Source organism: Triticum urartu, chromosome 4, assembly GCF_003073215.2.
Source record: "Triticum urartu cultivar G1812 chromosome 4, Tu2.1, whole genome shotgun sequence".
NCBI lineage: Eukaryota > Viridiplantae > Streptophyta > Magnoliopsida > Poales > Poaceae > Triticum > Triticum urartu.
In genome coordinates, this window is record NC_053025.1 from 511,165,248 (window position 1) to 511,189,663 (window position 24,416).

A 24,416-nucleotide genomic window follows, 5' to 3' on the forward strand; every position below is an offset into this window, starting at 1 on the left:
ATCTTCCTCGTCTCATGTGGCCTTAGGGTCATGGAGGCGTGGTGGATCTGGCCCTGCCGGTGGGAGGGCTCGTGCTCCGTTTTAGGTGTTTTTAGATTGTTTAGGGTATGTGTCCTGTTCAGGAAGACGAGGCGACGACAGCTCCCTGAAGATGGAATAAGGTTCTCCCCACCTAGCCCCCGCTCTGGCGGTGTGTCTAGCGTCGTCGGAGGGCGTGTGGAGGTGTGTCTTTGACGGATCTCGCGGGATTCGGTTGGCATCAGTCTTTGATGGATCTGCTTGAATCCGGTCTTTGTTTATCTATATTCATGTGTCTTCAGGTTGGATCATTTCGATTTACACTTCACTTCATCAGCGACAGACTATTTTGGTGTGGTGGTCCTTGGGGCCCTTAGCACGACGTCTTATAAGCTGTCTACTACGACAAGGTTTGCACGACTTCAGTGAGGGAGGGGCAATGACGGCGGCGCCTTCGGCTCGCTCCAGTACTTGTAGTTGTCGCTAGGTGGTCTACGGACATAGATGTGATTTCTATTCTTCTTGTGTTCTTTGTATTGCCATGATGTTTGATGAATAGATTGGAAATTATTCTCGCAAAAAAAAGAACATGGAATATCTCACCCTACATCATCATGGCAGCAAAGATTCCACACCCCTGCTCTCGCTAACGTGCGTCACTCAACAAAATTCCAATTGATCCATCTTAGTACCTTCAAAGCTTTCAGAGATGCTCTACACATATCGATGACTATAGTCACAAAACAGTATGCTTTAGCCATGCAACTGCTGCAAAACAGTAAACGGAAGAGATGAAAATCCTGAAATATTGTCCATCCTTTCTGGGTTGTGGCACAGGAACCGCCATCGGTGTATGTGTATCTGAATCCATATCTTATACAGTACTCCCACAGAACTTGGTCATATACCGCAGCAAAAAGAAAAAAGAAAAACATACGGTCAAACTCTCTCAGGCTGCATTTGGAAGAGCACTTTGGCTGTGGTCTAGAATTTACGGAGATATGTTTCTTATACATGCCACAATTCAATACTTTCAAAATGTCATTATGGAAACACAATAAAACTGTGGGGTTAATTAATTATGGTACTCTAAAACTAGGCTGTTCGTGCGATCAGCGATTTTGGTGAACACTACCAGCGATGCTCCTCCAATGAAAATACATGTGCACGCATCTTGAACTGGGTCCAACTCTCACGGTAGGATTATCATATGCATCTCCACCTCATAGTCCCTGTGGCGCTGTCATATGTGCATCGCTCCACTACTTGATTTTCTAGCTTTAAGATGATGCAGTGTCAAATTCCCAGTCCTCATGTGGAGTCTTTATTTGGAGCTGCAGCCGTTGGTGGGCGAGCCAAATCTAAGTTTTGCATCTCACTTGCGAGCATTGCCCTTCTTTCTTTCAAGAAGTTGAGCCGGTTTGTCAGCTTAGCTAATGCAGTTGGTGGTCCACCCCCAGGTTCCTGAAAGAAATAACATGCATATATAGTTGCATAAATTCAGTAAAATGAAAAAGAGAGGCAGTAGTAGCACCCACAAACTTATATCAAACAAGGGCTTAAGAAACGAGGGTTTATGGAGGCAAAAAAACAGCATATATACGTCCCAAGGCATACAGATTACCTCTGTTCTATTACTTGAAAAGGCATTCGGTCCTTGAAGCCTGTGTAGACTATTTGAGTTTTGCCTCAACAATCTTTGAGCACCTGGGCAAAACAAATCATTTTGAACTACTAAGATTGTTGCTATTAACTTTTGCTTCCTTGGGCACAGTTACTCTAATGATATCAAGTATAATTACTGATATTACCAACTGGACCTGTATTGTATTGATAGTTAGTACTCAGTTGCAGCTTCTGGTGGGCTGGCTTACCTGTTGAAGAAGACGAATTCTGTGCGGCTTGCCTTCTCAATTGTTCAACAATATCCGCCTGAAATGAATCAATTCTTTTATTGAATAATGGAACTAAAATGGAAGAACTTAAAAGCACAACCAGGTTGTATTTCCATCTAGTCATCCTTAACTTCAATGAGCCTGGGCCCTTTGCCAGTTAATGTACTATTTGTAAAGTATTGAAATATGCAAGATAACAAGGGCATTCTTTTGGCATAATTGTTACTGACATTTTAGGTTCTTATTGTATATCAGGAAAATTCCAACTCACATGACTAGCTTGCTTATACAGTTTGAACAGCATATATTATGTTTACCATTCCAGTATAGTATCAGGAATAACATTGGACCATTCAGAGCAAGGTAACAGCAGAGTAGCAGTCCCGGTCCCAGACAGGACATTTCTAGCAAAGCGGAAGGAAAAGCATTAGACTTCTGTACTCGTATGGTCTTACCATGCCTGCATTGGGTAACATTCGAGATAAAGAATTGGCCCCAATAGCCGATGATGCTTCGGTTGATGAGCTGATTTCATTTTGTTTCTCTCTGGAGAAAAGTAGCCACTTCAGTACAAGTCTATTTCAAGTATATTCCTTTCCATGATTAAGAACTCTAAATAGACAGAACAAAATACTAAGAAAGGATCTATCAAGCCTTAGTACTCCAACTAAAAAAACAAAGCCTTACTCGGCAAGCTTGTCTTGGAGCCGTTTGTTGCATGATTCACATAGTGAGATGGAGCTTAGCTGGGCCTGGCTGCTGAGTTGTCCGCGTAGATCACAAGCCTTTTGCTTCAAATTCAAAACATCAGCTTCAGCAGCAGCAACTTCCTCAAGATTAGCCTTAGTCTGTTTTTAACAGAAGAAAAAATTTCAAAACGGTGAAAAGAATTTAAGATTTAACGAAATATAAACACCGAGTACCTTGCTGTCTACTGACGACGGGAGGGACACCTGCCCTCTTCGCATATTCATCAGGCCAGACTCCAATGAGGCCCTCAAACTTCTCTCCTTATGCAGCTGATCTCGCAAAGTTTCCACCTGTTGAATGCACAAGCTATTCATGTTGAATAGAAAATGCAAAACTTACTCTAAAAACGTACCAAAACAACTCCATGAGCTCAAGAGTACCATATAGTCGTGAGTTATAATTTGCTGTATCAAACAATCGCCTACCTTGAGGGCTCATAGACTGGTGGTCACCATTAACTGAAAGTCCCAGTAAGGTACCCATTGTATAATAAGTTGTATCATCCAATTTGTGATGAATAAATGAGAACGACAGTGGCATTTAAAGGTCTTAGTAGAATTATCCAGTTTGGGCCGCCATGGCTAGTGGAGTTCAGGTCATAATATATCATTGTTACGAGAAAGATAATTGTTTAGCATTACTTGACATTATTTCAATGGAGGGGAAAAAAGCTAAAATCATGTGTATTGTCACATCAACTGATGCCTCATCGTGGCTAATGGTTCAAATTGTAGCCTAAATCAAGTATGAAAATTACATGGCCACATGGGGCTGTCCGGGTAAGTGCTCTTAGCTTGTAGAGAGTTACTAAAACATCTTAAGATAGAACCAGTCAAACATAATACACAAAACAAAATGCAGCAGAAACTCGTATGTTTCGACAAAATCTCAAGGAGTTTTTTCTGATACCTAATAAAGTTTGACTGTCAATTAGAGCCAGAACTGGTAGCTTGGTTGCCTTTGCTATGATATAGGATAGTGTCTTAAAGCTAAAGAACATTTCTGAGATAGAGAAGTATGATTAGCAAGGCACAATCATGTTTTCTGTAACAGCTAATGAAGCATTTAAAAGGGGAAAAGGTGAAGGAACATGAGTTTGTAGTGCTGCATGTCAGATGCTTCAGCAGCAAGAATTAATGGCCCATCTGAAGAAATGACACAATCAAACCCTGAGTAAAGTGCAGAAAATCCATTTGTTGACTCCAAAATGTGAGTACCATCCCCAAACTTAATGTGGCTTTCGTGATGTGGTCACATTTCTTGGCTTAAGATATTTGGATAGTACTTGTGCTTATAATTGCTAGCGTAATATTCCTGTTGCACATAGTTTCTGATGCTTTTCCACATCTATTGCAAGTTTCCTTTCGTTGATGGTATCATAATCCCTTTATGAGAGAAGCAACCTAGGGGTTCTCTTTCTGGAAAGAAAATAAAAACCTTGAGTTTCAGCTCTTACTTCTTTTTCAAGTGCTAAACGGCATTCATGTAATGTTCCTTTCCGCTTTTCTAGACTTGTCTGGAGGTTTTTATTTTCTTTGACCTGAAAAATACAAACATCATTTCAGATGAAAGAATTTGATGTTACATAACTTTGTGTGGTCCTAGGGGAAAAGGATGCACCTCCTTTGAAACTTTAGATTGGAGATCGGCCTTGTTGTTCTCAAGCTTCTCAATAAGAGCCCTAATACAGAAGCTCAATTAGAATATCAATAGCTCAAAAATATCGACAGTGTAAATTATAAATATTATGGGAAAATAATACTCCAGAAAGTATGTGCATGCACGGGTGAGTGCATGTATTCCAGAAAGTACTTGTTCATCTCGGAAGAATCTAAAAAGGAATCATAGCAACATGTATAACTTGTGTGCCTACAAAAATGTGTGTTATGCAAAGAAGATGAAAGATGCAATTTTTCTTTTGGACTTTTGCGGCTACAACCTTTTGTTTTTGTTGTACTGTGCACGTTGATCATATTTTTGCACAATATTTACAGGTTTACATCTTGTAACATGTTGGCCCATCTACAATTTGGGGATCTTTTCTAGTGTGCAAGTATGCAATTCAAAACCATGTGCACTCTCTGACTCACCCATACAAACAAAAAATTCCACACCATTATGCAAACCTCAATCTCTATGGCAATTTTTAGAAGGTACAACTATTGCAGATGCAAATGATAAATGCTCCACCTATTATGCAATGACGTTCCAGGACTGACCATGGAAAATGTGCAAATACCTTTTGCAGTTTACAAATCGTCATATTTGTGTGTTAGCTTTTCAAGTGCACATATTACAGCATGTGTATATGCCTTTTGCAGTTCACAAATGCTCATATTTGCGCTTTCAAGTTCTCGCATTACAGCACGTTTGTTTGTCCTTGACTGTTTCACATATTTTTTTAAAGCAGGTACATGTTTTCAAAAAGAGTTGCTCAAAATCTGCACTTGACATGCTATATTTTGTTTACTTGATGACATGCACTAGTGCATTTTGAAAAGAAATGTGGAAAATCCAAGGATATACAACATGTGATATAATGTGTGCATTTTAAATATTCATGCACAAATATAACCATTTAAGAGCTACGTAAAGATACAAGACCTGGAGGATGAATATAACAATTATGAGCCTCTTTGATTTGAAGGGAAACAAAGAATTAGAACTCTTATGGATTTCGTCGTTGTAGCATCGTTTATTCGTAGGAATGAGGCAAAGGAAATCATAGGGAAATTTACTTTTGACGCCATTCCAAAGGAAAAACATAGGAAATTTAGCATCCAGTATGACCTCATGTTTTATTCCTACGCGTAGGATCAAGGTAAAGCACAGTGATGGGATCAATCAAGTTAGTGTTGGAACATCATTAGTAGGACTCCTGTATTTTTACAATTCAAACAAGTCATGTAAAACTTTTCCAGTGTTTTACAATCCTCTGTTCTACACATGCATTCCTATTGCGTTCCTGTATTTCTTTCCTATTCCCTTGTTATAATCCTATGAATAAAGAGTCCCATATGTATAGATGTTTTTACAGTTAATATATGGTCGTGTTTTGCATGAACGTTTGAAAACTTTTTTTACAGCTGCATTTTGGAATTATTTTATGTCTCCAATAAATGCACATTCAAATGAGCATTACAGGAGCATATAGCCGTCTACTTACTCATCATCACTGCAGCCCTCAACGTCCAGGTCCTTTCTTGCCTGTAAATACATTACTCGTCAAACTTTATGATTATCGTGGTAGCATTGAAATGCAGAACTATGCAGATAACAACTGAACTTACTGAAGTACGGCCCCATAATGTCTTTTTGTCCCTATTAGCTGAGCTGCTTGACTTCATAAATTTTGCTTTCGAAGATGATGAATGGGATTTTGCTATATGATCTGTGGATGCATGTGATCCTTTGTCCTCCCTTGACAAACCACGTTCTGTTTTTCCCACTTTCATCTGAGGTTGAACAACCTATCATTGTCAGTACATGCAGTGCCAGAGATATTGTTTTAAATAAATTGAGCAAGATGAATTGTAAGGGAGACAAAGAAGTTTACAAGTGCATTAAATCAGAGCATAAGGCCATAGTTTTGGCCAATCTGTGTGTTTAAAGCACATGAGTTAGTTATTTGAGGCTTCATGCAAGGGGGCCCTAAAGTGTAGTCTTTATTTTCCTTGAACACACCCAAATGCGTGTCATTTTGTATTAGAAGTAGTCTTCTTCAATATCATATCCCAGACCATTAAGCTACTGAGAGTGTGACCAAGGTTTTTTCATACAAGAATGAAATACAAGCTTCAAGAATATATTTGAAATATATAGCAATAAGCAGTCCCTGTTTTCTTCGAGAAAACACAAAAGCCTTGCATTTTAATGCATTGATAGAAAGAAGAGTTTTTACAAGCCCTCGGAAGGGCACTTTAAGTTCTAAGCTTTAAGCTATGTAAGAAATTCACACTAAGTTTTAAGCTATGTTGGAAACGCTGAATCAACTGTTGACTTCTTATCAGCATGCACCTGATGAAACTGTGGGCAAGTCAAATATGAAAGCATAATCTATTCATCTTTATGACTACTTGGTTCGACCAGCAAAATATTAGCCTTTAAACAGAATACTCATTTACCAGATTTAGAAAGAAACTTCAGTGACAAGTTGCACATTGAGAAGACACTATCGGATGAGCGAACATGTTCAATGTATGATTTCACCATAAAATTTGACTGGCAAAAGTGAAATTAATTTTGATAAGGAGATCAACTATCACATTTTTAAGGGAAGATCATCCATAGTTTCTTTCATTGAATATAAGCTGACTTATCTTCTCTCTCTCTCTTTTTTTGCAAGGAAACATGGTTTTTGCAGGAAATTCTGACACCAGCACTTGGAATGCTCCATCTATAATGTTTGAAATTTGTACTATTGCTGTCAGTTAGCATACCTTGTCACGTTTGGCATTGATTCTACTATTGCCATCACATTCACTGCCGCCAGAAGAGTGTTCGGTATTATCATCCAAGTCTTCTTCAATGTCATCATCACCAGAATCATAAGAACCATCCTCATCATGGTTGTCATTATCTGTAGAATATTCCTTGTCAACATCACCGTCGTCAGACTCAGTATAAGCGTCCGAAGAACCTTCTTCTATGTCCTATATAGGTTACTGTTGAATTAGTATTCATGACATAACTTCAAGGAGAACCTAATATAAAAAGAAAAGAAATAAATAAGAACATGACAAGGGAAGAAAGAGCATACATCAAATATCTGATCATATTCCTCAAGCATAATGATAACAATAGCTTGAGCATGGTTGGCTGCAGCGGCAGCTTGAAGCAGCTGGAATGAACCATCCCCAGCCATACTGAAGTCTTTATCAATTTCACATTCACCAAGAAGAAGAGGACGAAGAAGGAGTGGTGCCATACAAGCCGCCAAAGCGGAATTAGACATCCTGTTCACAGCTTTGTGTGATCCAACGATCATCATCATCTTAAGGATCCTAAAAGAAAACCGATGAGTCTGGTATTCATTGGTGGAATTTGATGTTGCTATTGCTGTGCAGGCTAAATTTAACTCATCATCAAACCATTAGATAATGTAAACGGATGAGGACATATTCTTACAGAATGACAATCCAAGACATAACACTTTTGGTGATAAAATTTGAAACAAAAGCATCCTAGGTAAATACCTCTGCAGTAATTGCCGATTTGGTTCCGGGAAAACTTCATATACAACTTTATTTAAAGCATCAAGTCTTTTTGTCTTGTCAGTTCCTGCACCATCACTTGTCTTTATCAGTTTATGGTTCCAAACAAATAAAAATGTTCCGAGGGCATACTGGTGCTGATTTTTTGGTACATACTTCATGAAAAATAGTTATTGGGATTATACATCAGTTTTTTTAGGCTGAGGAATGCATTATTGTTCTTCAATTATAAATAAAGTTCTGAGCCAGTCTTACGGTAAGCTGTAACCAGCGCGGTGCAACATGCTGCAGGAACTGGCGAAGCTGGCATCTCTCGAAGAATAGTCTGTAGTTTGGAGCAAAACAAATGTTACAAAAAATATAGAAACATAGTATATTCCTTGTGACATCAGAGTTAGCGTTGCCAAATAAACACCTTAATACAGTCACCAATAACATGCCCATCCTCATCTGGGGAGAACTCTTTCTTTCCTACAAAAAACAGTTAAAGTGAACTAGCAGACATAAAATTCTCAGAGGTTATGCAAAATAGTTGTATCTTCAAAAGAAAATCTTTGTGAAAGTGCAGGGCAAAGAAAAAAAAGTCTTCTAAAGATTCAATTAAACAATGGTAAAACTCCTGCGACACTAAATTGCCAAACATCTTAAATAAGAACAAAAAAGTTAGAACAGAGGAAATCACCCTTATCATAATCACGAAATCTGCGTTTGACTTCTTCAACATCAGCAGATTGACGGAGGATTCCTTCTCCCTTGCAACCTACAAACACAGTGTTTTTCTGCTCGTTACTGAACGGCAAGATTTTTAAATGTCTGTTTCCGCATGATTGCTTTCAATGCACACCAGGTAAATATGAGCATAAAACTAAACCTAACGAAGGGTCGGTCTGGATAGTGTACTGATATTACAGGGGAAAACACTTACCATAATCTTCAATGAACCTCAAGGCCTTCTCCAGGAAAGCTGGACTACCATCAGCCTCTATAAGTGCAAACTGTGCAGGTCTCCCAATAACAGATGATTTATCCTCCGCTGCAAACGAAACAACAGAATTTGTTTATTCAGTGCAACATAAGCACACACCGATGTGGGAAAGAATAATAAATTAGACATTATACATTTGACTCAACAAATAAATGGCAATAAATACTATGGCATCTGACACTGGCATACAAAATAAACCTACTTAGATCTGCATAATGCAGTTTTTTCTGTAACAGCAGAATCCAGCTGAATTAAATATTAATGAATAATAGAAGGAATAAGGATCTTCATGTAAGTAGTGATTGCCCATGCCCTGATCAAGTGCATGGAGGAACGAAGCAAGAAAATATATCCCTACGGGGTCATCATCTCTAGAGACATGACATCCAAACTGGAATTTATCCTACAAACTTCATTTTTTGAGTGCCCCGGAATTTCTCAACCATTAGCACGTTTAGGAAGTGATTAAGATTTTTTTTTCAAGTAGTGAACGATGAAGTTGAACACCAAACTGGAAGTCTGGAACATACTTTGCCAGATATATGAAATGAAACAAAAACAGGTGTGATCAAACAATAAGAATGAAGTCTGAAAAAATTGACATCAAGAAATTTCATAAATACAGCCACAATGTGACTTGTCTATTTTTATATAAATACCATTAGCCCAAAAATAAAACAAAAGCTTAGATGTTAGCCCAGCTTGTGCAGGTTGGGTGAAAGTTAACATAGCTTACACTGTTCAGTTGAAGCTTCAGAAGATTCTGTTCCATCAGCGTTAAATATTGGATTTTGCCCCACTGTACTCGCTACACTTGGTGCCTGCGCTAAAGCACTCTCTAATGCATTTCTCCACTCGTTGAGTTCTTCCGTAGTTTCTGCCTGCTTGGAGACAAATCACACCATTAAATTCCTAAACAGTGCCACACAGGTATGATAGTAGTATTGAATATTAATCAAACAATTGCCCCTCCCAAACACAACCAGGGTTGCCACGTTCCACTGCTCCAGTCCCACAGCCACCCCTGTTACCCCGCTATTTACTGATCCTCAAGAACAATACTAAGAAATGCCAATCGTCCCAATGGGAACACAAAGATCAGTACGACAGGAACTCTGAAAGATATGAAACCAACCTTCAGAGTAAAAGTACGCCCTTCGCGGCCATCAGGAAATAACACTGTTAAAAGTTTCCTGTCTTCTTTGACTACAACACTGAAACATTTATCAAAATTATATGTTTATTGGATAGCATTAAAGGAAATTCCCCTTTCAGCAAAATTTCAATTATGCATACCTTCCGGAGTTATTCAAGTCGATTCCACCAAGTGTAACAACTGGTTCATTTCCTCTGGGAGGTGCATTCTGAAAATAAAGCAGAACATAGGAGCAATTGGCATGTTTAGAGGCCTAATACTAATATTTATAGTTGCCCATAAATGTCACGAAGAATCCTAAAAGAACTATGTATGCTTCAGCAGTAGTACTTGTTCTGTAATCATGTTCACCCCCTAAAAAATGGTGACAGTAACAGTCAACAATATCCTTGCCTTTACTATTTGCTTTCTGTCACTTCCGGTATCCAATTAATAGTATGAAAAGAGAATTTATATCCCGCTTCACATTCAGGTTCACTCCTTAAATTGTGCAAGTATCACTATTTGTATTAGGATTATGACCTAGACCAGAGTAGGCACTAATTAGTTGGGATATCTGAGCAATAAGATGCCATTAGCTGATATAACTTGCCTTTCACCTTTCATGTATTTTACATGGTGTCGGCTAGCATACTATCATGTGTACTTTAATTATGCCCTTACTCAACCTTAACAAGCAGATCAGATAACAAGCTATACAGAATGATATCTAGACTTCTGATTCTTTCCTCGAAGCATTTTGCTAAAGACTTCAGGTTATATATAAAGTTTTCGTCAGCTGCACTCATGTACTCCATTAAAATGAATTTGCAGCAAAAATTACTACATTATACTCCCTCCATTCCACAATGTAGTGTGCCCGCGCTTCCTGAGATTTAAGTTTGACCACAAATTTAACCAACGAGACCAACTGCGGCGGGAGCAAAAATTATACCACTGAATTCGTATTTTCAATATAAATTTAGTGGTATAATTTTTGCTCCCACCGCAGTCGGTCTTGTTGGTTAAATTTATGGTCAAACTTAGATCTCGGGAAGCGCGGGCGCAATACATTGTGGAATGGAGGGAGTAGTTTATAGTACTAATACAACATCAGCACAGAAAAAGACTCGCGCGAACTTGCATGTGCTATTAATCAATATGTACCGAAAAAGGCTTTCGCCCCGCTTTATATATAAAGCACCAAACCACAATCAATATGTAGTACCACACCCATCAGTTCTACAACAAGAAATGGCAGATTGGTAGCTTCCCTAGGGCCGCACACATTTTCTAGTAGTATCGATTAACCGATGGTACAAACCGGAAGTTGCATATAACTGGTGTTGTAAACAACGAGATGTTATACTTGATGCTCTATTTTCAATCACTGTTGGAAACTTGGGATCATGATCTTGGAGCTACTGTGGAACAAGGCTGGCAACTCCAGGGGGGCAATAGCGTAGCGGACAGCTAGGAGAAGCGAGTGAGAGAATCTATTTCATTGCTTAATTAACATAACACCAATGGGTCCTCTACATATAAATATAACACAATTCCAATGTAAGGAACAAACCATATCGTATAACATAACACCAATGGGTCCTCTACATATAAATATAACACAATTGAGCAAACCATATCGTATCTCCAATTGGCTATGGCTCAGATTAAAAGAACCCATTTACTTATAGATAATATAGGGATATTGTCCTTAATTGGTTGCACTGGCTGGAGCTAGCGCCAGTTGCTGGCCTTCTTGGGCCATGCGGCACACATAGGGAATTCCCCACATAGCAATCATGGTAATAGAAATTTCATGGAAAATAAATAAGGTTCAAGCATTTGCTACAAGAATTAGATAACCCAATTGAGCAGTCAACTAGCAGATTTACAATCTAATGCCGTGCAGACCTTTAGTCTGCTTTGTTACAATAAAGTTTGTGTTAAGCTTGGAGAACAAAGCAAGTTAATCATAGGATCTTTACGAGTGAATAGCTGATGCAAAGAAACACAGCAAAGTACTGCAATGTATCTTACAGGGTCACTTCTGAAGAACACTAATGATGCCCTTGTAAGAATAAACCAGCGCTTTTTCCATGTTGTCCAACCAATCCCTGTTATGTATCATAAATAATTAAATATGAAGAATAGTATGGCTACAAATATTTAGAATTTAAATTAAAGCAAAGGTGATCAAATGTAAGAAAATGACAGTTTGGGTAGCAACAAAATTCCACATGCAAAATATGGAGTTATAAATAGAAACATTCTGATCCACTTAATTAAACTGCAACAGAATTTCCTTGACAATTTCAGTAAAAATAATCAACCATGTCTGTTGGCTTGACTTCGTTCTTCATTGGGCTTAAAGGTATCATGATTGTGAAGCAATTAGATTAGCCTACAGACCAGGCATTTTACAGAAGTACACTTTACTTTATGCCCAAACTTTTAAGCATATGACTTTATGGGGAAGCAAGCCCTATAATGCCCCCATGCCATCAGAGAAATAAACAGATAGTATGTTGTTAGATTTTTAGTATTCAGTACAAGAGCGACTAGGTTGAACCATAGCGAGTTCTAACTTAATGTGACTGATTATACTTTGCAATATATAGTTCAGCAAACTGGCTAATATTCTACCTGCTAGAATATGATACAGTAATACAAGTAACGTCTAATGGGCATCATGTTTATAAAAGCTCCATGACAAGTGATATGATTAACATTGTCATAATTGTGTGACTTCAGGCAACATGTTTTGCTGTTCTTCTGTGCTTCAATCATACTCCCTCCGTCGTTGAGACACTTATTTTGGGACGGAGGGAGTATTAATTTAGTATCCCATTGGAAGGACAAAAAATTCCTATTAATAGATATATGAACTGGAGGGCTTCTGACCGTAGTCCTTACCACAAACATCCTGTTTAGATGTAACATCTAGCAGGTAAAAGAGAGGGAGAAATATATATCTAGCCATGCTAAACCACAATTTAGCCATCCGAACATACCTTTAGATGAAAGCAGTAAATGTCCACTCTTAAGAACCTGCAAACAGATATACAAAATTGACACCATCATTCGGAGTTAATATAGCAGTTTAAAGACTCCCATTCTGATTATAAACATAGACTTATAGTAAATCTGAAGTTGCAGCTACGTGTAGCAGTTACATGGCTTATGTAAACATATATAGAGAGACATTCTACCAAAGCTTAAGGTCATTTGGAGAACAGTGTGACATAAACTTTGAGTGCAAGTTGATCCGACAAACCTGGCAGTTAGGACATGCAGTTTGTGGACTATCACCGGTTTCACCAGTCTGGGAGTTCAGGTCTCCCTCTCCACATCGGCATATCTTGAACTGACCTGTATTCTCCGAAGGCTGCGAAGATGATACCTATCAAAAGGATGAAACGAAGTGGAGTAAGTACTTAGCATAAAGCAACAAACAAGTGATAACAAGGCAGGCAGAACTTGAGATTAACTAAAACAAGCAAACTTTACATGCGCAGATTTATGTGCACATAGTATCAACTGAATCAACAACAGAGGATCTTAACAACAGAACATTTGTCTTTTGTTATTGATAAAGGTGCTATGGAAGACTATATATTCATATCGATGGTTACCATTCCTTCACAAAATTTAGAAATCTCCCTTAGTCTCTTTCTTATCTTTATCGCCTACTCTTGTACTAAAATACCACTTCGCCTTAAGTCATAAGTACTAAGTTTCATGCACCAACCAGCAGAATCAAAAGTCCAAACTGATGGAGAAGGTCGGGCGATCCACATATACTTCAACACCCCCTCTCACATGTGGTTTGAGAAGGCCTAAACGTGGACAAAAGGAGGGCAGGGCAAGCAAATTTTTGTATTCAAAAGCCGAGACTTGAACCCAAGACCTCTTGTGCCTAGTACCATATTAAGTTTCATGCACAAACTAGTAGAACCAAAAGCCCGAACTGATGGAGAAGTTTGGCCAATTCCCATATACTTGAACAAATATGCAGGCTAGCCAGGCACCATATTGTCCAAGTGACATAAAGGTAGTTATTTTATTTTATAAAGTAACAACACATATTTTTCTTTGAGGTAGTCAAAAGGTAGCCCCTGCATAAATTTCATTAAAAACACAAGATATGGTTTAACTTGATTTCTGGAATCCAGACAACCCATTTTGTCTATAAATGATAATATTTTATGCTTATCAGCTGTCTAGTGACTCTTAACAACAGAAGTACAGTGAGACTAAATCATAGAATCTACGCATTAGAAACACATATACAAAGAACTACAAAAACTAAAATAATTGTTCTATTGTCAGTAAAGGAGAAGCAAAGAAGCGGCACGGTGGAGCCACATCAACTCCTTGAAAGTCTACAATACCAGCACAAAAACGTTTGAAAATTTTAGTAAGTCTGCTTGTACAGCCCCACTCTGTAAATGTTTCTTGTTTTAATAGAATTTTACTGTTAGCGGCCCCCTATATATTGTCAGCCTGCTTACTTTATTCACAACCCAAATGTCATGAACCATAATTTCATTTCATTTGGCATGTCTTTCACTGGAATGCATATTGAAGATCTTTTTTTTTGTTAGTCAAGTACACCACTTGATAAACATAGCAGGCACTCACTCACCGATAAACCAAAGTGAGCTCTTTGTCTCACATTTTATTGCAAAACATTAATTATATTGGTCTAATATCTTCTGGAAGAAAATTAAAATCAACTGAAAAAGTGACTAAACAGTGGGGTCCAATGAATACTTTGCTGAAATGCTAGAGCGGATAAGGAACAGGGAGAAGATATGAAAAATAATAATGCTATACTTGAATCATATGACAATCTTACTGGCTGGTAAGGAATCCTGAACTCTGAAGCTGACATTGTCTTCTCAAAATAGCTGACTTATGAACAACTCAGGATGATCTGTCCCACCAACAAGTTGATGTTTCTTAAGCGGCTGATGCAATGTACAGTGTTACTCATAATAAATCCATGAGACTTGTTAATGATAATTACAAAATAAATAGCACGATATAGCACCATAATTTGGAAGGAATCACTAATTTGTCGAGTTTTTGGATAAAGACGTCTCTCTATCAGAGCTACAGTTAAATGTATTCTGATTGTATTCATCCTATATACCTTTTTTTAAGATATAAACTCATCCTATATAACCTAAATAGTTCGTTCCCACTATCTCTAATATCTTAACATGCACACATGCCAGCTCATCAAAGGCCCACCACAACATGTATGGGGAAAAAATTCCATTATTGGTTGATCCCATGCACACATCCCACCTCACCACACATGTCACCTCATCGAAGGTCCACTCAACATGCATGAGAAAAAAAATTCATTGTATTATGCTACTTATATTCAATATATGTTTCGACTACACAGTAATCAAATACAATATATGATATGTGTTTTAGTTTTAGTTCATATGTTCTTAATTCAGCTACTCATGTTTCACAAAATTAAATCACTCAAAATATGTTGCAATTGGTTCCCGCAGTAACGTGCGGGGTATTATCTAGTTAACTTAACTTTGTGCATGCCGATTACATTGTATCCCCGCCGCCGCCCCCTCCTTCTCCTTCCTCCTCCCTCGCTGCCGCCCGGGGGCACGACCAGGCAAAGCCCTGCCGTCGCCGGCGGGGACGGGGCCCTGTGTCTTCCTGCTCGGGTGGTGCTGGCGCGGGCCGGCGTCCCGGGCCGGAACGTGGCGCTGCAGCCGGGCTCCACAGCGGTGTGACGGGCAAATGCGGCGCCCGGGCGCCCCTGCCTCCCCGCGGCAGGTGGCCAGGTGGGTGGCGCACCTGGGGTGCCAGAGACGGCGGCGGCGTGGTCCGGCGCGGGCTGCGGTCGGCCCAGGCTGGTGGTGGCCACCTTTGCCGTGGCCACGGCGGATGGTGGTGGCGCAGTGGCAGTGGGTGGTGGCGGTGCGGGCTGAGGTTGGGGACGGCGGCCGCGGTGGCTCGGCCAAATCTGACCTCGCGGTGCCGTGGACGGCTGCCTTGGCCGAGGACCTCTCGGTTGGTCGGGGTGGCGGCGTAGTGGCGGTGGTTCGACCCCCTCCTCTTGATTCCTGGGGCGTTCGACTCTACGGTTGGCAGCGCACCTGACAGGTGGAGCACGGCGGCTCAGCGCTTCTCGCCTTTGGCTGGCCTCGGTGACATGGGCGCTCCGGGGGATTGGCAGGGGTGCCTCCGGGTCTTGCTGTTGCCAGGGGTGGCGACGGTGACCTGGACCCGGTTCGAGAAATGGCGTGGTGGCTGCAGCGTGGCCGGGTGGCCTCCCCCTGCACTGCTCCGACCGGCGGGGTTCCGGACTTACCAAAAGGGCCTGCTTTTCCGGCCTCAGCGTCAGTGGTCCATGTTGATGGGAGTGGTGTGGTCTTCGCTGCCGGGACGTCGGCTTTGGTGGTGGCAGCGCGGGGCTAGTGGGCGGAGCTCGTGCTCAGGTGCTGCCTGATTGCCATGGTCGTGTGGACGGCGTGGCGGCTGGGGTGTGGCGATCGGTGGCCGTGGTGCGGCATTCGTACTACCAAGGGCAATAAGTGTGGACCGGGGTGAAAATATTTTCTGTCTTCGGGCACGCCGGCGGCAGCGATGTTCGTTTCCTTCTTGAAGGCGTCGCCGCAGTTCTCATTGCCCGTCATGTTACTCCAGGGGAAACACTGATCCTCTGTTTGGGCGATGGCGGCACTCTGGTGTCGTATCCTTTCTGAAGGCATCGCTTTGGAGCTCACGGGTCGTCGTATGCAGCTTTGTCTCTTCGCGATGGCGTGTTTATGATTGAGGACCCCGGTAGCTCTTGTAGTGGTAGGGGTGGTGTTGCTGCGCTCATCGCAGATGTATCCGCCTTGAGTGTGTGCGTGTGTTGGGGTGGCGTGAGTTTGTATCGAGCTGCTGATGGTTGATGCTTAATATATAAAACGGGGCAAAAGCCTTTTTCGGTAATACTAGTTCAATCTATGTACAAGTCATAAAGTCATAATAATCGTCAGCTAAGCCAAGAGAAAATGTGATAGATATTCCGAAATACGGTGTGTGCCCAGGACCCTGAAGGCAGTGGTTGGCAAGAATATGGATGTACCACTAGAAACTGAAGCACGGGAACTTTTAATTTCTCTTCAAGAGTTGGAGTTTGGTTTCCGCATCCACCTTAAGTATCAGCTTGAGATATCTAAGCCATTGGCATCAAACTTCTATACATTGTATGCTATTACTGCCGGCAGGTATCCTGCAAGCAGATGCAAGATTATTCAGACAAAGATGCACATGCGCCGATGGCAGGAGCTAGTACATGCCAATGAGTTATGGCCGAAAGCAGAATACATGCGGGAAAAAGGCATGCAAGGCGGCCAATTGATAGGACTGAAACCTGAAACCAAACCTCCCCCATGCACCGGGACCAGACAAACGAATGTGCATTGTCGAAACAAAAACAAGAAAGGAGGCAGAATCAGGCCGGTTTTATTGGCGAGCATCGTACGCACATCAAATGTCTGGATTCAATTAGACGAGAGAGCAATTCGGATGAAGAAATCGATTTGAACATTTGCATTTTTCACAAGTCAGACATCTGAAACCACGGGAGGGAGGGAGGCAATCGTGCTAGCACGGCGCAGCCGCGAAAGCAAGCGGGGAGCGGATCTAGAGGGGCCGCGAATCGGGGCAATGCGGCTCCTCTGTCTAGCTAGAAAAATGGGGGCAACGCAACAGGGGGAAAAACTGAGCATTCGCCCAGACAGAAAAATGCACCGATGAAGGAGGAGCGTCGACGGAGGCGGCAAGGCAATGCGGGGCTCACCTGCGGCCGGGACGCGATCGGGAGATCAATCTCACAGCGGCGGGCACGCCATCGATCCCACCTCCTCCTCCTCCTCCCCCCTTATCTCTCTCCCCCTTCTCCCTCCCTCTCTCCCCCTCCCGTTCTATTTTTCTCCCGTCTCCTCCCTCTCGCCCGCACTTTCTCCGGGGACTTGTTTTGGAACGGGAGCGCCCAACGAAATAGACGCGTCACTGCAGGGTGGGGCCTTATCCCGCCGGGCCCACATGCCAGGGCATCGCCCCGGTCCCATCCCTTTCCGCCGTTCCTTTCCCCGAGCGAGGCGCGGGCGCGCGGACGGGGTCAAGCGATCCCGGCCGTCCCGGGGACACGTGGCGCAGGATGGCGGTACACCGAGAGGGAGAGGATGCTTCTGCTCTGCGCGCCGAGGGCAGGCGGAGTGGTGGGAAGCATGTCGTTAACGGGAGGACAGGCTCTGCCGCGGGGCCCACCAGCAGCAGTATCTAGTAGTAGTACTAGAGTAGTAGGGCCTTGTGCTTGGAAATTTTGTTTTCTTGTTCCTCTTGTCCTTTGGGCATGGAGCCCACCCGACCCGGATGCCACGCCCTTTGCGCCCGTGCTCACGTGTCCTCTGCGCTTGTCATCGATCACCAATGATCAATCTACTAGGATTCTCGAGTGATTCATTTCAGAGCGAAAGCGAAAGAGCATCATGGTCAGTTGGGGAACGAATGAGCTACCCCAGCCTCCGTTCCAAAATAACTATCTCTCCAACTTTAGCAGTACAACTTTGTTTTAAGATGGAGAGAATTAGAGCAACTCCAACGGGCCGACTCAAACGGACGGCGATTTCATCTGATTTTTGTCCGTTTGGGTTGGCAGCCCGCCCGACGTCCGCCTTGTTTTACATATGGGTCGGCAGCGTGCCTAATGCGCCGACCCATATGTGCATGCGTGGCCGGCTGGCCGGTCAATTTTACATTGCATTCAACATATTGTGAAATGAAAATTTAACAAGCAAAATAGTTTAGCCGTCCAAATAAATAGTATAGTTTGACAGGCCAAATAAAAATAGAAATGTTTCACATAGTTTTACAAACGAATAAAAGAAGATACATCTATTGGTTGCCAACATGAGTCCACATATACTCAACCAAATCATTTTGTAGTTGCACGTGAGTTTCCCAATCACGCATGTCTTCATGAAACTGAGTGAACTGTTCAAATGTTGCCGCTACTCCATGCTCAGGCACAACATTCTCACCCTGAAACTGAAAACCTTGATCGTACAGACGTTCCGGCGCTCATCTTCTACGATCATATTGTGCATGATCACACAAGCAGTCATCACCTTCCATAGTTTCTGCGTGCTCCAAGTATTAGCAGGATACCGAACGATGCCCCATCGAGATTGCAATACATCAAAGGCACGCTCGACATCCTTTCTAGCACTCTCTTGCTTTTGGGCAAATCTTTTCCTTTTCTCTCCGGCAGGGTTGGGTATTGTCTTTACAATAGTGGTCCACTGAGGATAGATACCGTCACCCAAATAATACTCTTTGTCGTAGTTGTGGCCGTTGACAGTAAAGTTCACAGGTGGGCTGTTGCCTTCGGCAACCCTAGCAAACACCGGCGAGCGCTGAAGCACGTTGATATCGTTGTGTGATCCAGCCATGCCAAAGAAAGAGTGCCAGATCCAGAGATCTTGAGACGCCAGGGCCTCTAGTATGACAGTGCAAGCCCTGACATGTCCCTTATACTGCCCTTGTCAAGCAGAAGGGCAGTTCTTCCACTCCCAGTGCATGCAGTCTATGCTGCCAAGCATCCCCGGGAAGCCCCTGCTAGCATTCATCGCCAACAAACGGGTTGTATCTTCAGCTGTCGGCTCTCTCAACTACTCAGGGCCAAACACAACAATCAAAGCCTTTCAGAACTTATACAGGGACTCTAGGCATGTAGACTCGCTCATACGGACGTACTCGTCAATGAGATCACCGAGCACTCCGTATGCAAGCATTCGGATGGCGGCAGTGCATTTCTGATAAGAGGAGAAACCAATCTTGCCGATGGCATCCTCTTTGCACTCGAAGTAGTCATCATAGCCGACCACTCCCTCTCTAATACGGTTGAAAACATGCCTACTCATACGGAACCGGCGGCGGAATTTGTGATGTTTGAACAACGGGTTTGTTGTTTCAAAGTAGTCCTTCCAGAGAAGGAAATGTCCGCTCTCCCGATTACGATTCAACGCCGGAAGGTGGCCCGGAATGGAGCCACAGAACAACCCCCGCTGGTTATTGCGGTGGTAATGGACCAACACGGCAGCCAATATCTCCTCCTCGTCGTCGGACGACGAATCGTCGGAGTCGCAAATGAAATTGTGGAAAAAGAACTCGTCGGCGGAGTCCATTTTCGTACCTTGGCAATCTGTCGAACAGTTTGCGGGCGTCAAAGAAGGAGACGGACGGCGAGGGGAAACGCAGCGCCCACAGACCAGCTAGCTGCCCTGTCGGAGTCCGACGAGTGTGATGGCGTCGGACGAGCGTGCCGGTCGTATGTGGCGGGGGCGGCGAGGCGTCTTCTTGGTCGCGGGGCGGCTGGGCGGTGGGGGAAGCGGCGGCGGGAACCAGTTTGCTCCCCGACGACGGCGGACGACTGGGTCACGGGCGGTGTTGCTGGGCGGATGTGATGGCGGCGGCAGCTGAAAGAGTTGCCGGCAAAATGGACGGCGGCGTCGGTGACGGAGGAGGCGGGGGCGAGGGTTACTTGTTGGCCGGGAGGAAGGAAGGCCAATGTGCCACAGATCAACGGGCCCGGGGACAGGAGTAGGCGAGCGCACGCGCGTCCGCGCCGACGCAAATCAGGCTAAAAATGGACCAAGAATGGGTCGCCCGCGGACGAAAAACGGACGCGCGTCCGTTTGGATCAACGCGTTAGGCCGCCTTTTCTGTCCGCGCCGATCCAAACAGACGGGTGCGGACGAAATGGATCCTTCCATTGAAGTTGCTCTAGTGCCGTCTGGTGGCCGTGGATATCGGTGCCGATACATAGTAGTACCTGGCAACGATACTCTATAGGATCTAATGCGATGGCAGAGATACTGATCGTGGAGTCCTAGATAACTCCTGCTATCTCCATAGGAGCCATGTGCGAGAGAACCCGGACGGACCCCCTTCACGGTCGCACAGTACTCCAAGACCCTTTTGATCTCGCCAAAAAAAAGTACTCACAAGACCCACGACCACGTACAGTCAGTCACCCGTGAGGAAACAGGAAATGCAAGATATCTGCCCGTACATGCGTGACAAACAGCACGGGCGGGGACGAAGGCTTGCGCCGCCAATGGCCCACCCAACACCAAACCTAGGTCCAAGGGAGTACAATCGCCTCAGCAGGATCATGCCAGAGGCAGCAACAGCAACACACATTCCGTTTAGGTATACACTTGCTACACAGCGCTCCGTTTCAAGTGCACAAGTGCTGATTTGTTGCATAGAACTCATGCTGTGGGTAACAGCGACACACAGTCCTGCTTTGTCGACGGCATCGACGAGGCAGAGAAACCGTCGCAGCTAACACATTGACAACGTGTTTCTGCTCTCAGCTGTCGCCGCTTGGTTCATCGTCCTCGTCTAGGTTGATGCCGGAGATACTCATCTTCCCCGTGTTTACTGCAGTGCAAAGCCAGAACCAATGAGCTAATAGCTTCTCTCTCATCTCTCAAAAGATAAATGAATGAGCTAATAGGACAGACATCAGGAATCCACACACACAGTTGTTTATAGTGCAGACTTGTTAGCAAATGGGCCAGCCTATTGTTGTTCAGTAACTCAGTATCCATGCTTACTAATGCCATCCACTATGGATAGATTCGTGATCAAGGCTTCTTGTTTATTCACGCAGAAATTTTAGTACTCCATGCTTACCAACTGCGTCCAGTCCGCAAAGATTTGGCATATACTTGCTAATATGTTCTTCTGCGGCTTTATCAGCCTTCAGCGTCTCGCATTCGAAAGAGACCAAGACTTTCTTATTCCTATGTTTCTTTTGAACCAGTCCAACAACGTCATCTTCCCATCTGCAAGGGATAGTGTTTGCATAAGGAGAACAGCACAAAACAACATTATAAACAGTAACTAATACTACTTCACAGCATCAGCAGCACTATCCTTCACCCACTAGTGAAAATAATCTTTTATCAAGCAACACAGCAAATACTAAACAATCCAGAATCAAATTCCAACCATATGTGTTATGTTACGTATGTACATATAGTTCATAACCCATGCAGCACGAATTTAAGAAGAGGATCCACATAATCTCTCAAGTAGCTAGTTTTATCCTTTAAACTTGGAAGCGTCCAGCAATTAGGTAGTTTATCCTTTAAACTATGATGAGTCCATATCGGTAAGATTGAGAGTTCAAGTCTAGATCTGACTTGTGGATCAAGTCATCCTAAATAATAGGACTGTAATGTACTCTCGGACGTAAGCAAGAAAATAGACCAATAGTTCATCTACTTTGCCTCCCGTCCCGGGGCGACAGCCCCTCCTGTACCTCTCCTCAAAACCCAAGTTCATAACAATACACTTGAGAGTTGAACATGAAATCACTAAGGCTACTTTGTTCAAAGAAAAGAACATTGAACACCTCATAAGTTGGCCTTCACAGAAAAAAAGGGGAGGGACTTGAATTTGTATACAGTAAATAGAGACTAAAGCATTAACTCAATAAACGACTAAAGAGTTTAGTTTGTGTCTATTCATACAGGTAACGCTTGATTTATGGCTGCTTAGTGGCATGATGAAGACGTAAACTTGTCGCCATGCCGGTCATGACTCATGATACATTTGACAATACCAAACCATCTAGATTACACCAAAATTTATTTTGGATACCCAAATTTTTGGTCGAGCAAACCTAGGCTCAAACCAAACACATCCTGAAGGCCAGAACATTTATAGATCATGGCAAAGAGATACTACAGAGGTATGCGCAGCTCCATGCCAGTGAGGCAAGGCAATTTTCACAGTATCACAAAATAAGACAATGATAAATTAAATTGTGTTTTGGCCTTAATTAATCACTTGCAAATAGAGATACCCAAAATAGCGTACAAGGACCAATAATCCAATATACCCTGTTTCATCGGATTATTCCCATTCATTTAATAAATGCACTTCTTGAAAACATAATCCATTACAACAACTTCAGATAGTACAGTGCTTTCAAAAACACAGTTATGGTACAGTGTTTTGATATAGCCTGAGAAAGGATATGACGTACATGCCATCTATATTCACATTTCATATATATCAACAGCACTTCCAGCTAAAATTGATGGGCATGAGCATCAACAGATCATGCCACACTGTTTTTGCAAACAGTAAATTCAACAACATTAAATTTTGTTCTGACGAAATCCACCCATGAGAGAAGACTTACCCATGCAAATGGTCAATGTTTTGTAATCGAGCAGCATCATGTCCCCTGCATTCCACCACAACCACCTTCTCTGTCTTCCTCTGTCACATGAGCATAGGTTAACCTCTACCACACAGACTGCAAATTATATAAGAATAAGAGATAACTGAGTTTTTAGGATATCTGTAGGTAACTTCTGATAGATCCAAGATAAGCCGAGATAGTATCATTTTAGAAAGGAAGGTAAGCTAAGATAGGAAGATAATCTGTCGGTAGAATACATGCTTGGTGGAGAAGAACATAACAGATGTCTGACCTTAAAATTAATGATGGATAGCTTTATAAGGCGGTAATCATCTCCTCGGCTACATTCCCTCTCGCATGGTATCGCTTACATGATAGAAAAGAAAAAGGACACGGCAATATAAGCTAAAGATATCTTCTCTTATCTGTAATAAAGACAAAAGAGTAAAGACAAAGATGTCCACAATTGCAAAAGACAATGGACGGCGAATAGAAGCACATAAATTCATCTTTGGACAATCAAGAACATACCATATCAACTATGCATCATTCTTCAGATAGCACAAGATCAAAAATACCGACTCCCTAATGTAACAGGCTATGGCATATTACACAGCACTGGAATACTGTTATGCTAGCAATCTAGCAGAACTCACAATTCAGTTGGAAATAAAGATAAACTTCTAGACAGATAAACCCTAATAATATATTGCTATCACTTGTGCTGAACAAAGGGGGGTTTTGGTGGCAACACAAACGATTCAAGCCGAGATGCAGTTGGAGCCCAGCCACACAATGCCCGCGTCTAGAAATTAGGGGTCAATAGATAAACAAGTAGTACAAGGGTGAATGAAGAGAGATGTGTACGGGTGCCCTGGAGGCCGTAGCAGGCGGAGTCCGGGAGGCGGATGAAGTGGCCGGAGATGGCGCCAGAGGGCAGCAGCGCGATGGATGCGACGCCCTCCATCTTCTCGCCGGTATCTCCCTCCTCGACCTGCGGCCCGGCATCCTCCGCCTCCGCCGGCGGCGGCTGACGGTCGCCATTCGCCTGCGAGTCCGACAGAGAGCCCATCGTTCACACCGCGCCCAAGAGCCAGTACGCCGACTAGGAGCGAAAGCGGAAAGTAGTGGCTTTTATGCACATAACCCCCGCCAACCG

At 42.8% G+C, this 24,416-nt stretch overlaps 2 protein-coding genes across 7 annotated transcripts; both read right to left on the minus strand.

Annotated features, from left to right (window-relative positions):
• Positions 1–952: 952 nt before the first annotated feature.
• LOC125552350 (rho GTPase-activating protein REN1-like) lies at positions 953–17,972 on the minus strand. Of its 6 annotated transcripts, none has more exons than XM_048715862.1 (26): positions 17,831–17,967; positions 17,114–17,260; positions 14,858–14,935; positions 13,274–13,399; positions 13,011–13,047; positions 12,037–12,113; positions 10,158–10,225; positions 9,997–10,075; positions 9,598–9,742; positions 8,802–8,909; positions 8,559–8,636; positions 8,292–8,347; positions 8,132–8,201; positions 7,859–7,943; positions 7,423–7,666; positions 7,103–7,315; positions 5,954–6,118; positions 5,830–5,870; positions 4,284–4,344; positions 4,120–4,203; positions 2,837–2,953; positions 2,601–2,761; positions 2,369–2,459; positions 1,893–1,950; positions 1,643–1,725; positions 953–1,482 (listed from the first exon to the last, which is right to left on the minus strand). In XM_048715862.1, exons 3-26 carry the CDS (start codon positions 14,891–14,893, stop codon positions 1,330–1,332), a joined length of 2,436 nt encoding a protein of 811 aa, XP_048571819.1. In that variant the 5' UTR covers positions 14,894–14,935; positions 17,114–17,260; positions 17,831–17,967; the 3' UTR covers positions 953–1,329. The 6 variants fall into 6 exon arrangements, with proteins under 6 accessions (XP_048571819.1, XP_048571815.1, XP_048571816.1 ...); XM_048715858.1 differs by having other exon boundaries at positions 14,858–14,969; XM_048715859.1 differs by lacking the exon at positions 17,114–17,260 and having other exon boundaries at positions 14,858–14,969; positions 17,831–17,972.
• Positions 17,973–21,055: 3,083 nt separating this feature from the next.
• On the minus strand, positions 21,056–24,373 carry LOC125552351. Its single transcript, XM_048715864.1, has 5 exons — positions 24,125–24,373; positions 23,550–23,623; positions 23,255–23,334; positions 21,736–21,887; positions 21,056–21,480 (listed from the first exon to the last, which is right to left on the minus strand). Exons 1-5 carry the CDS (start codon positions 24,327–24,329, stop codon positions 21,410–21,412), a joined length of 582 nt encoding a protein of 193 aa, XP_048571821.1. The 5' UTR covers positions 24,330–24,373; the 3' UTR covers positions 21,056–21,409.
• Between the last annotated feature and the right edge of the window lie 43 nt (positions 24,374–24,416).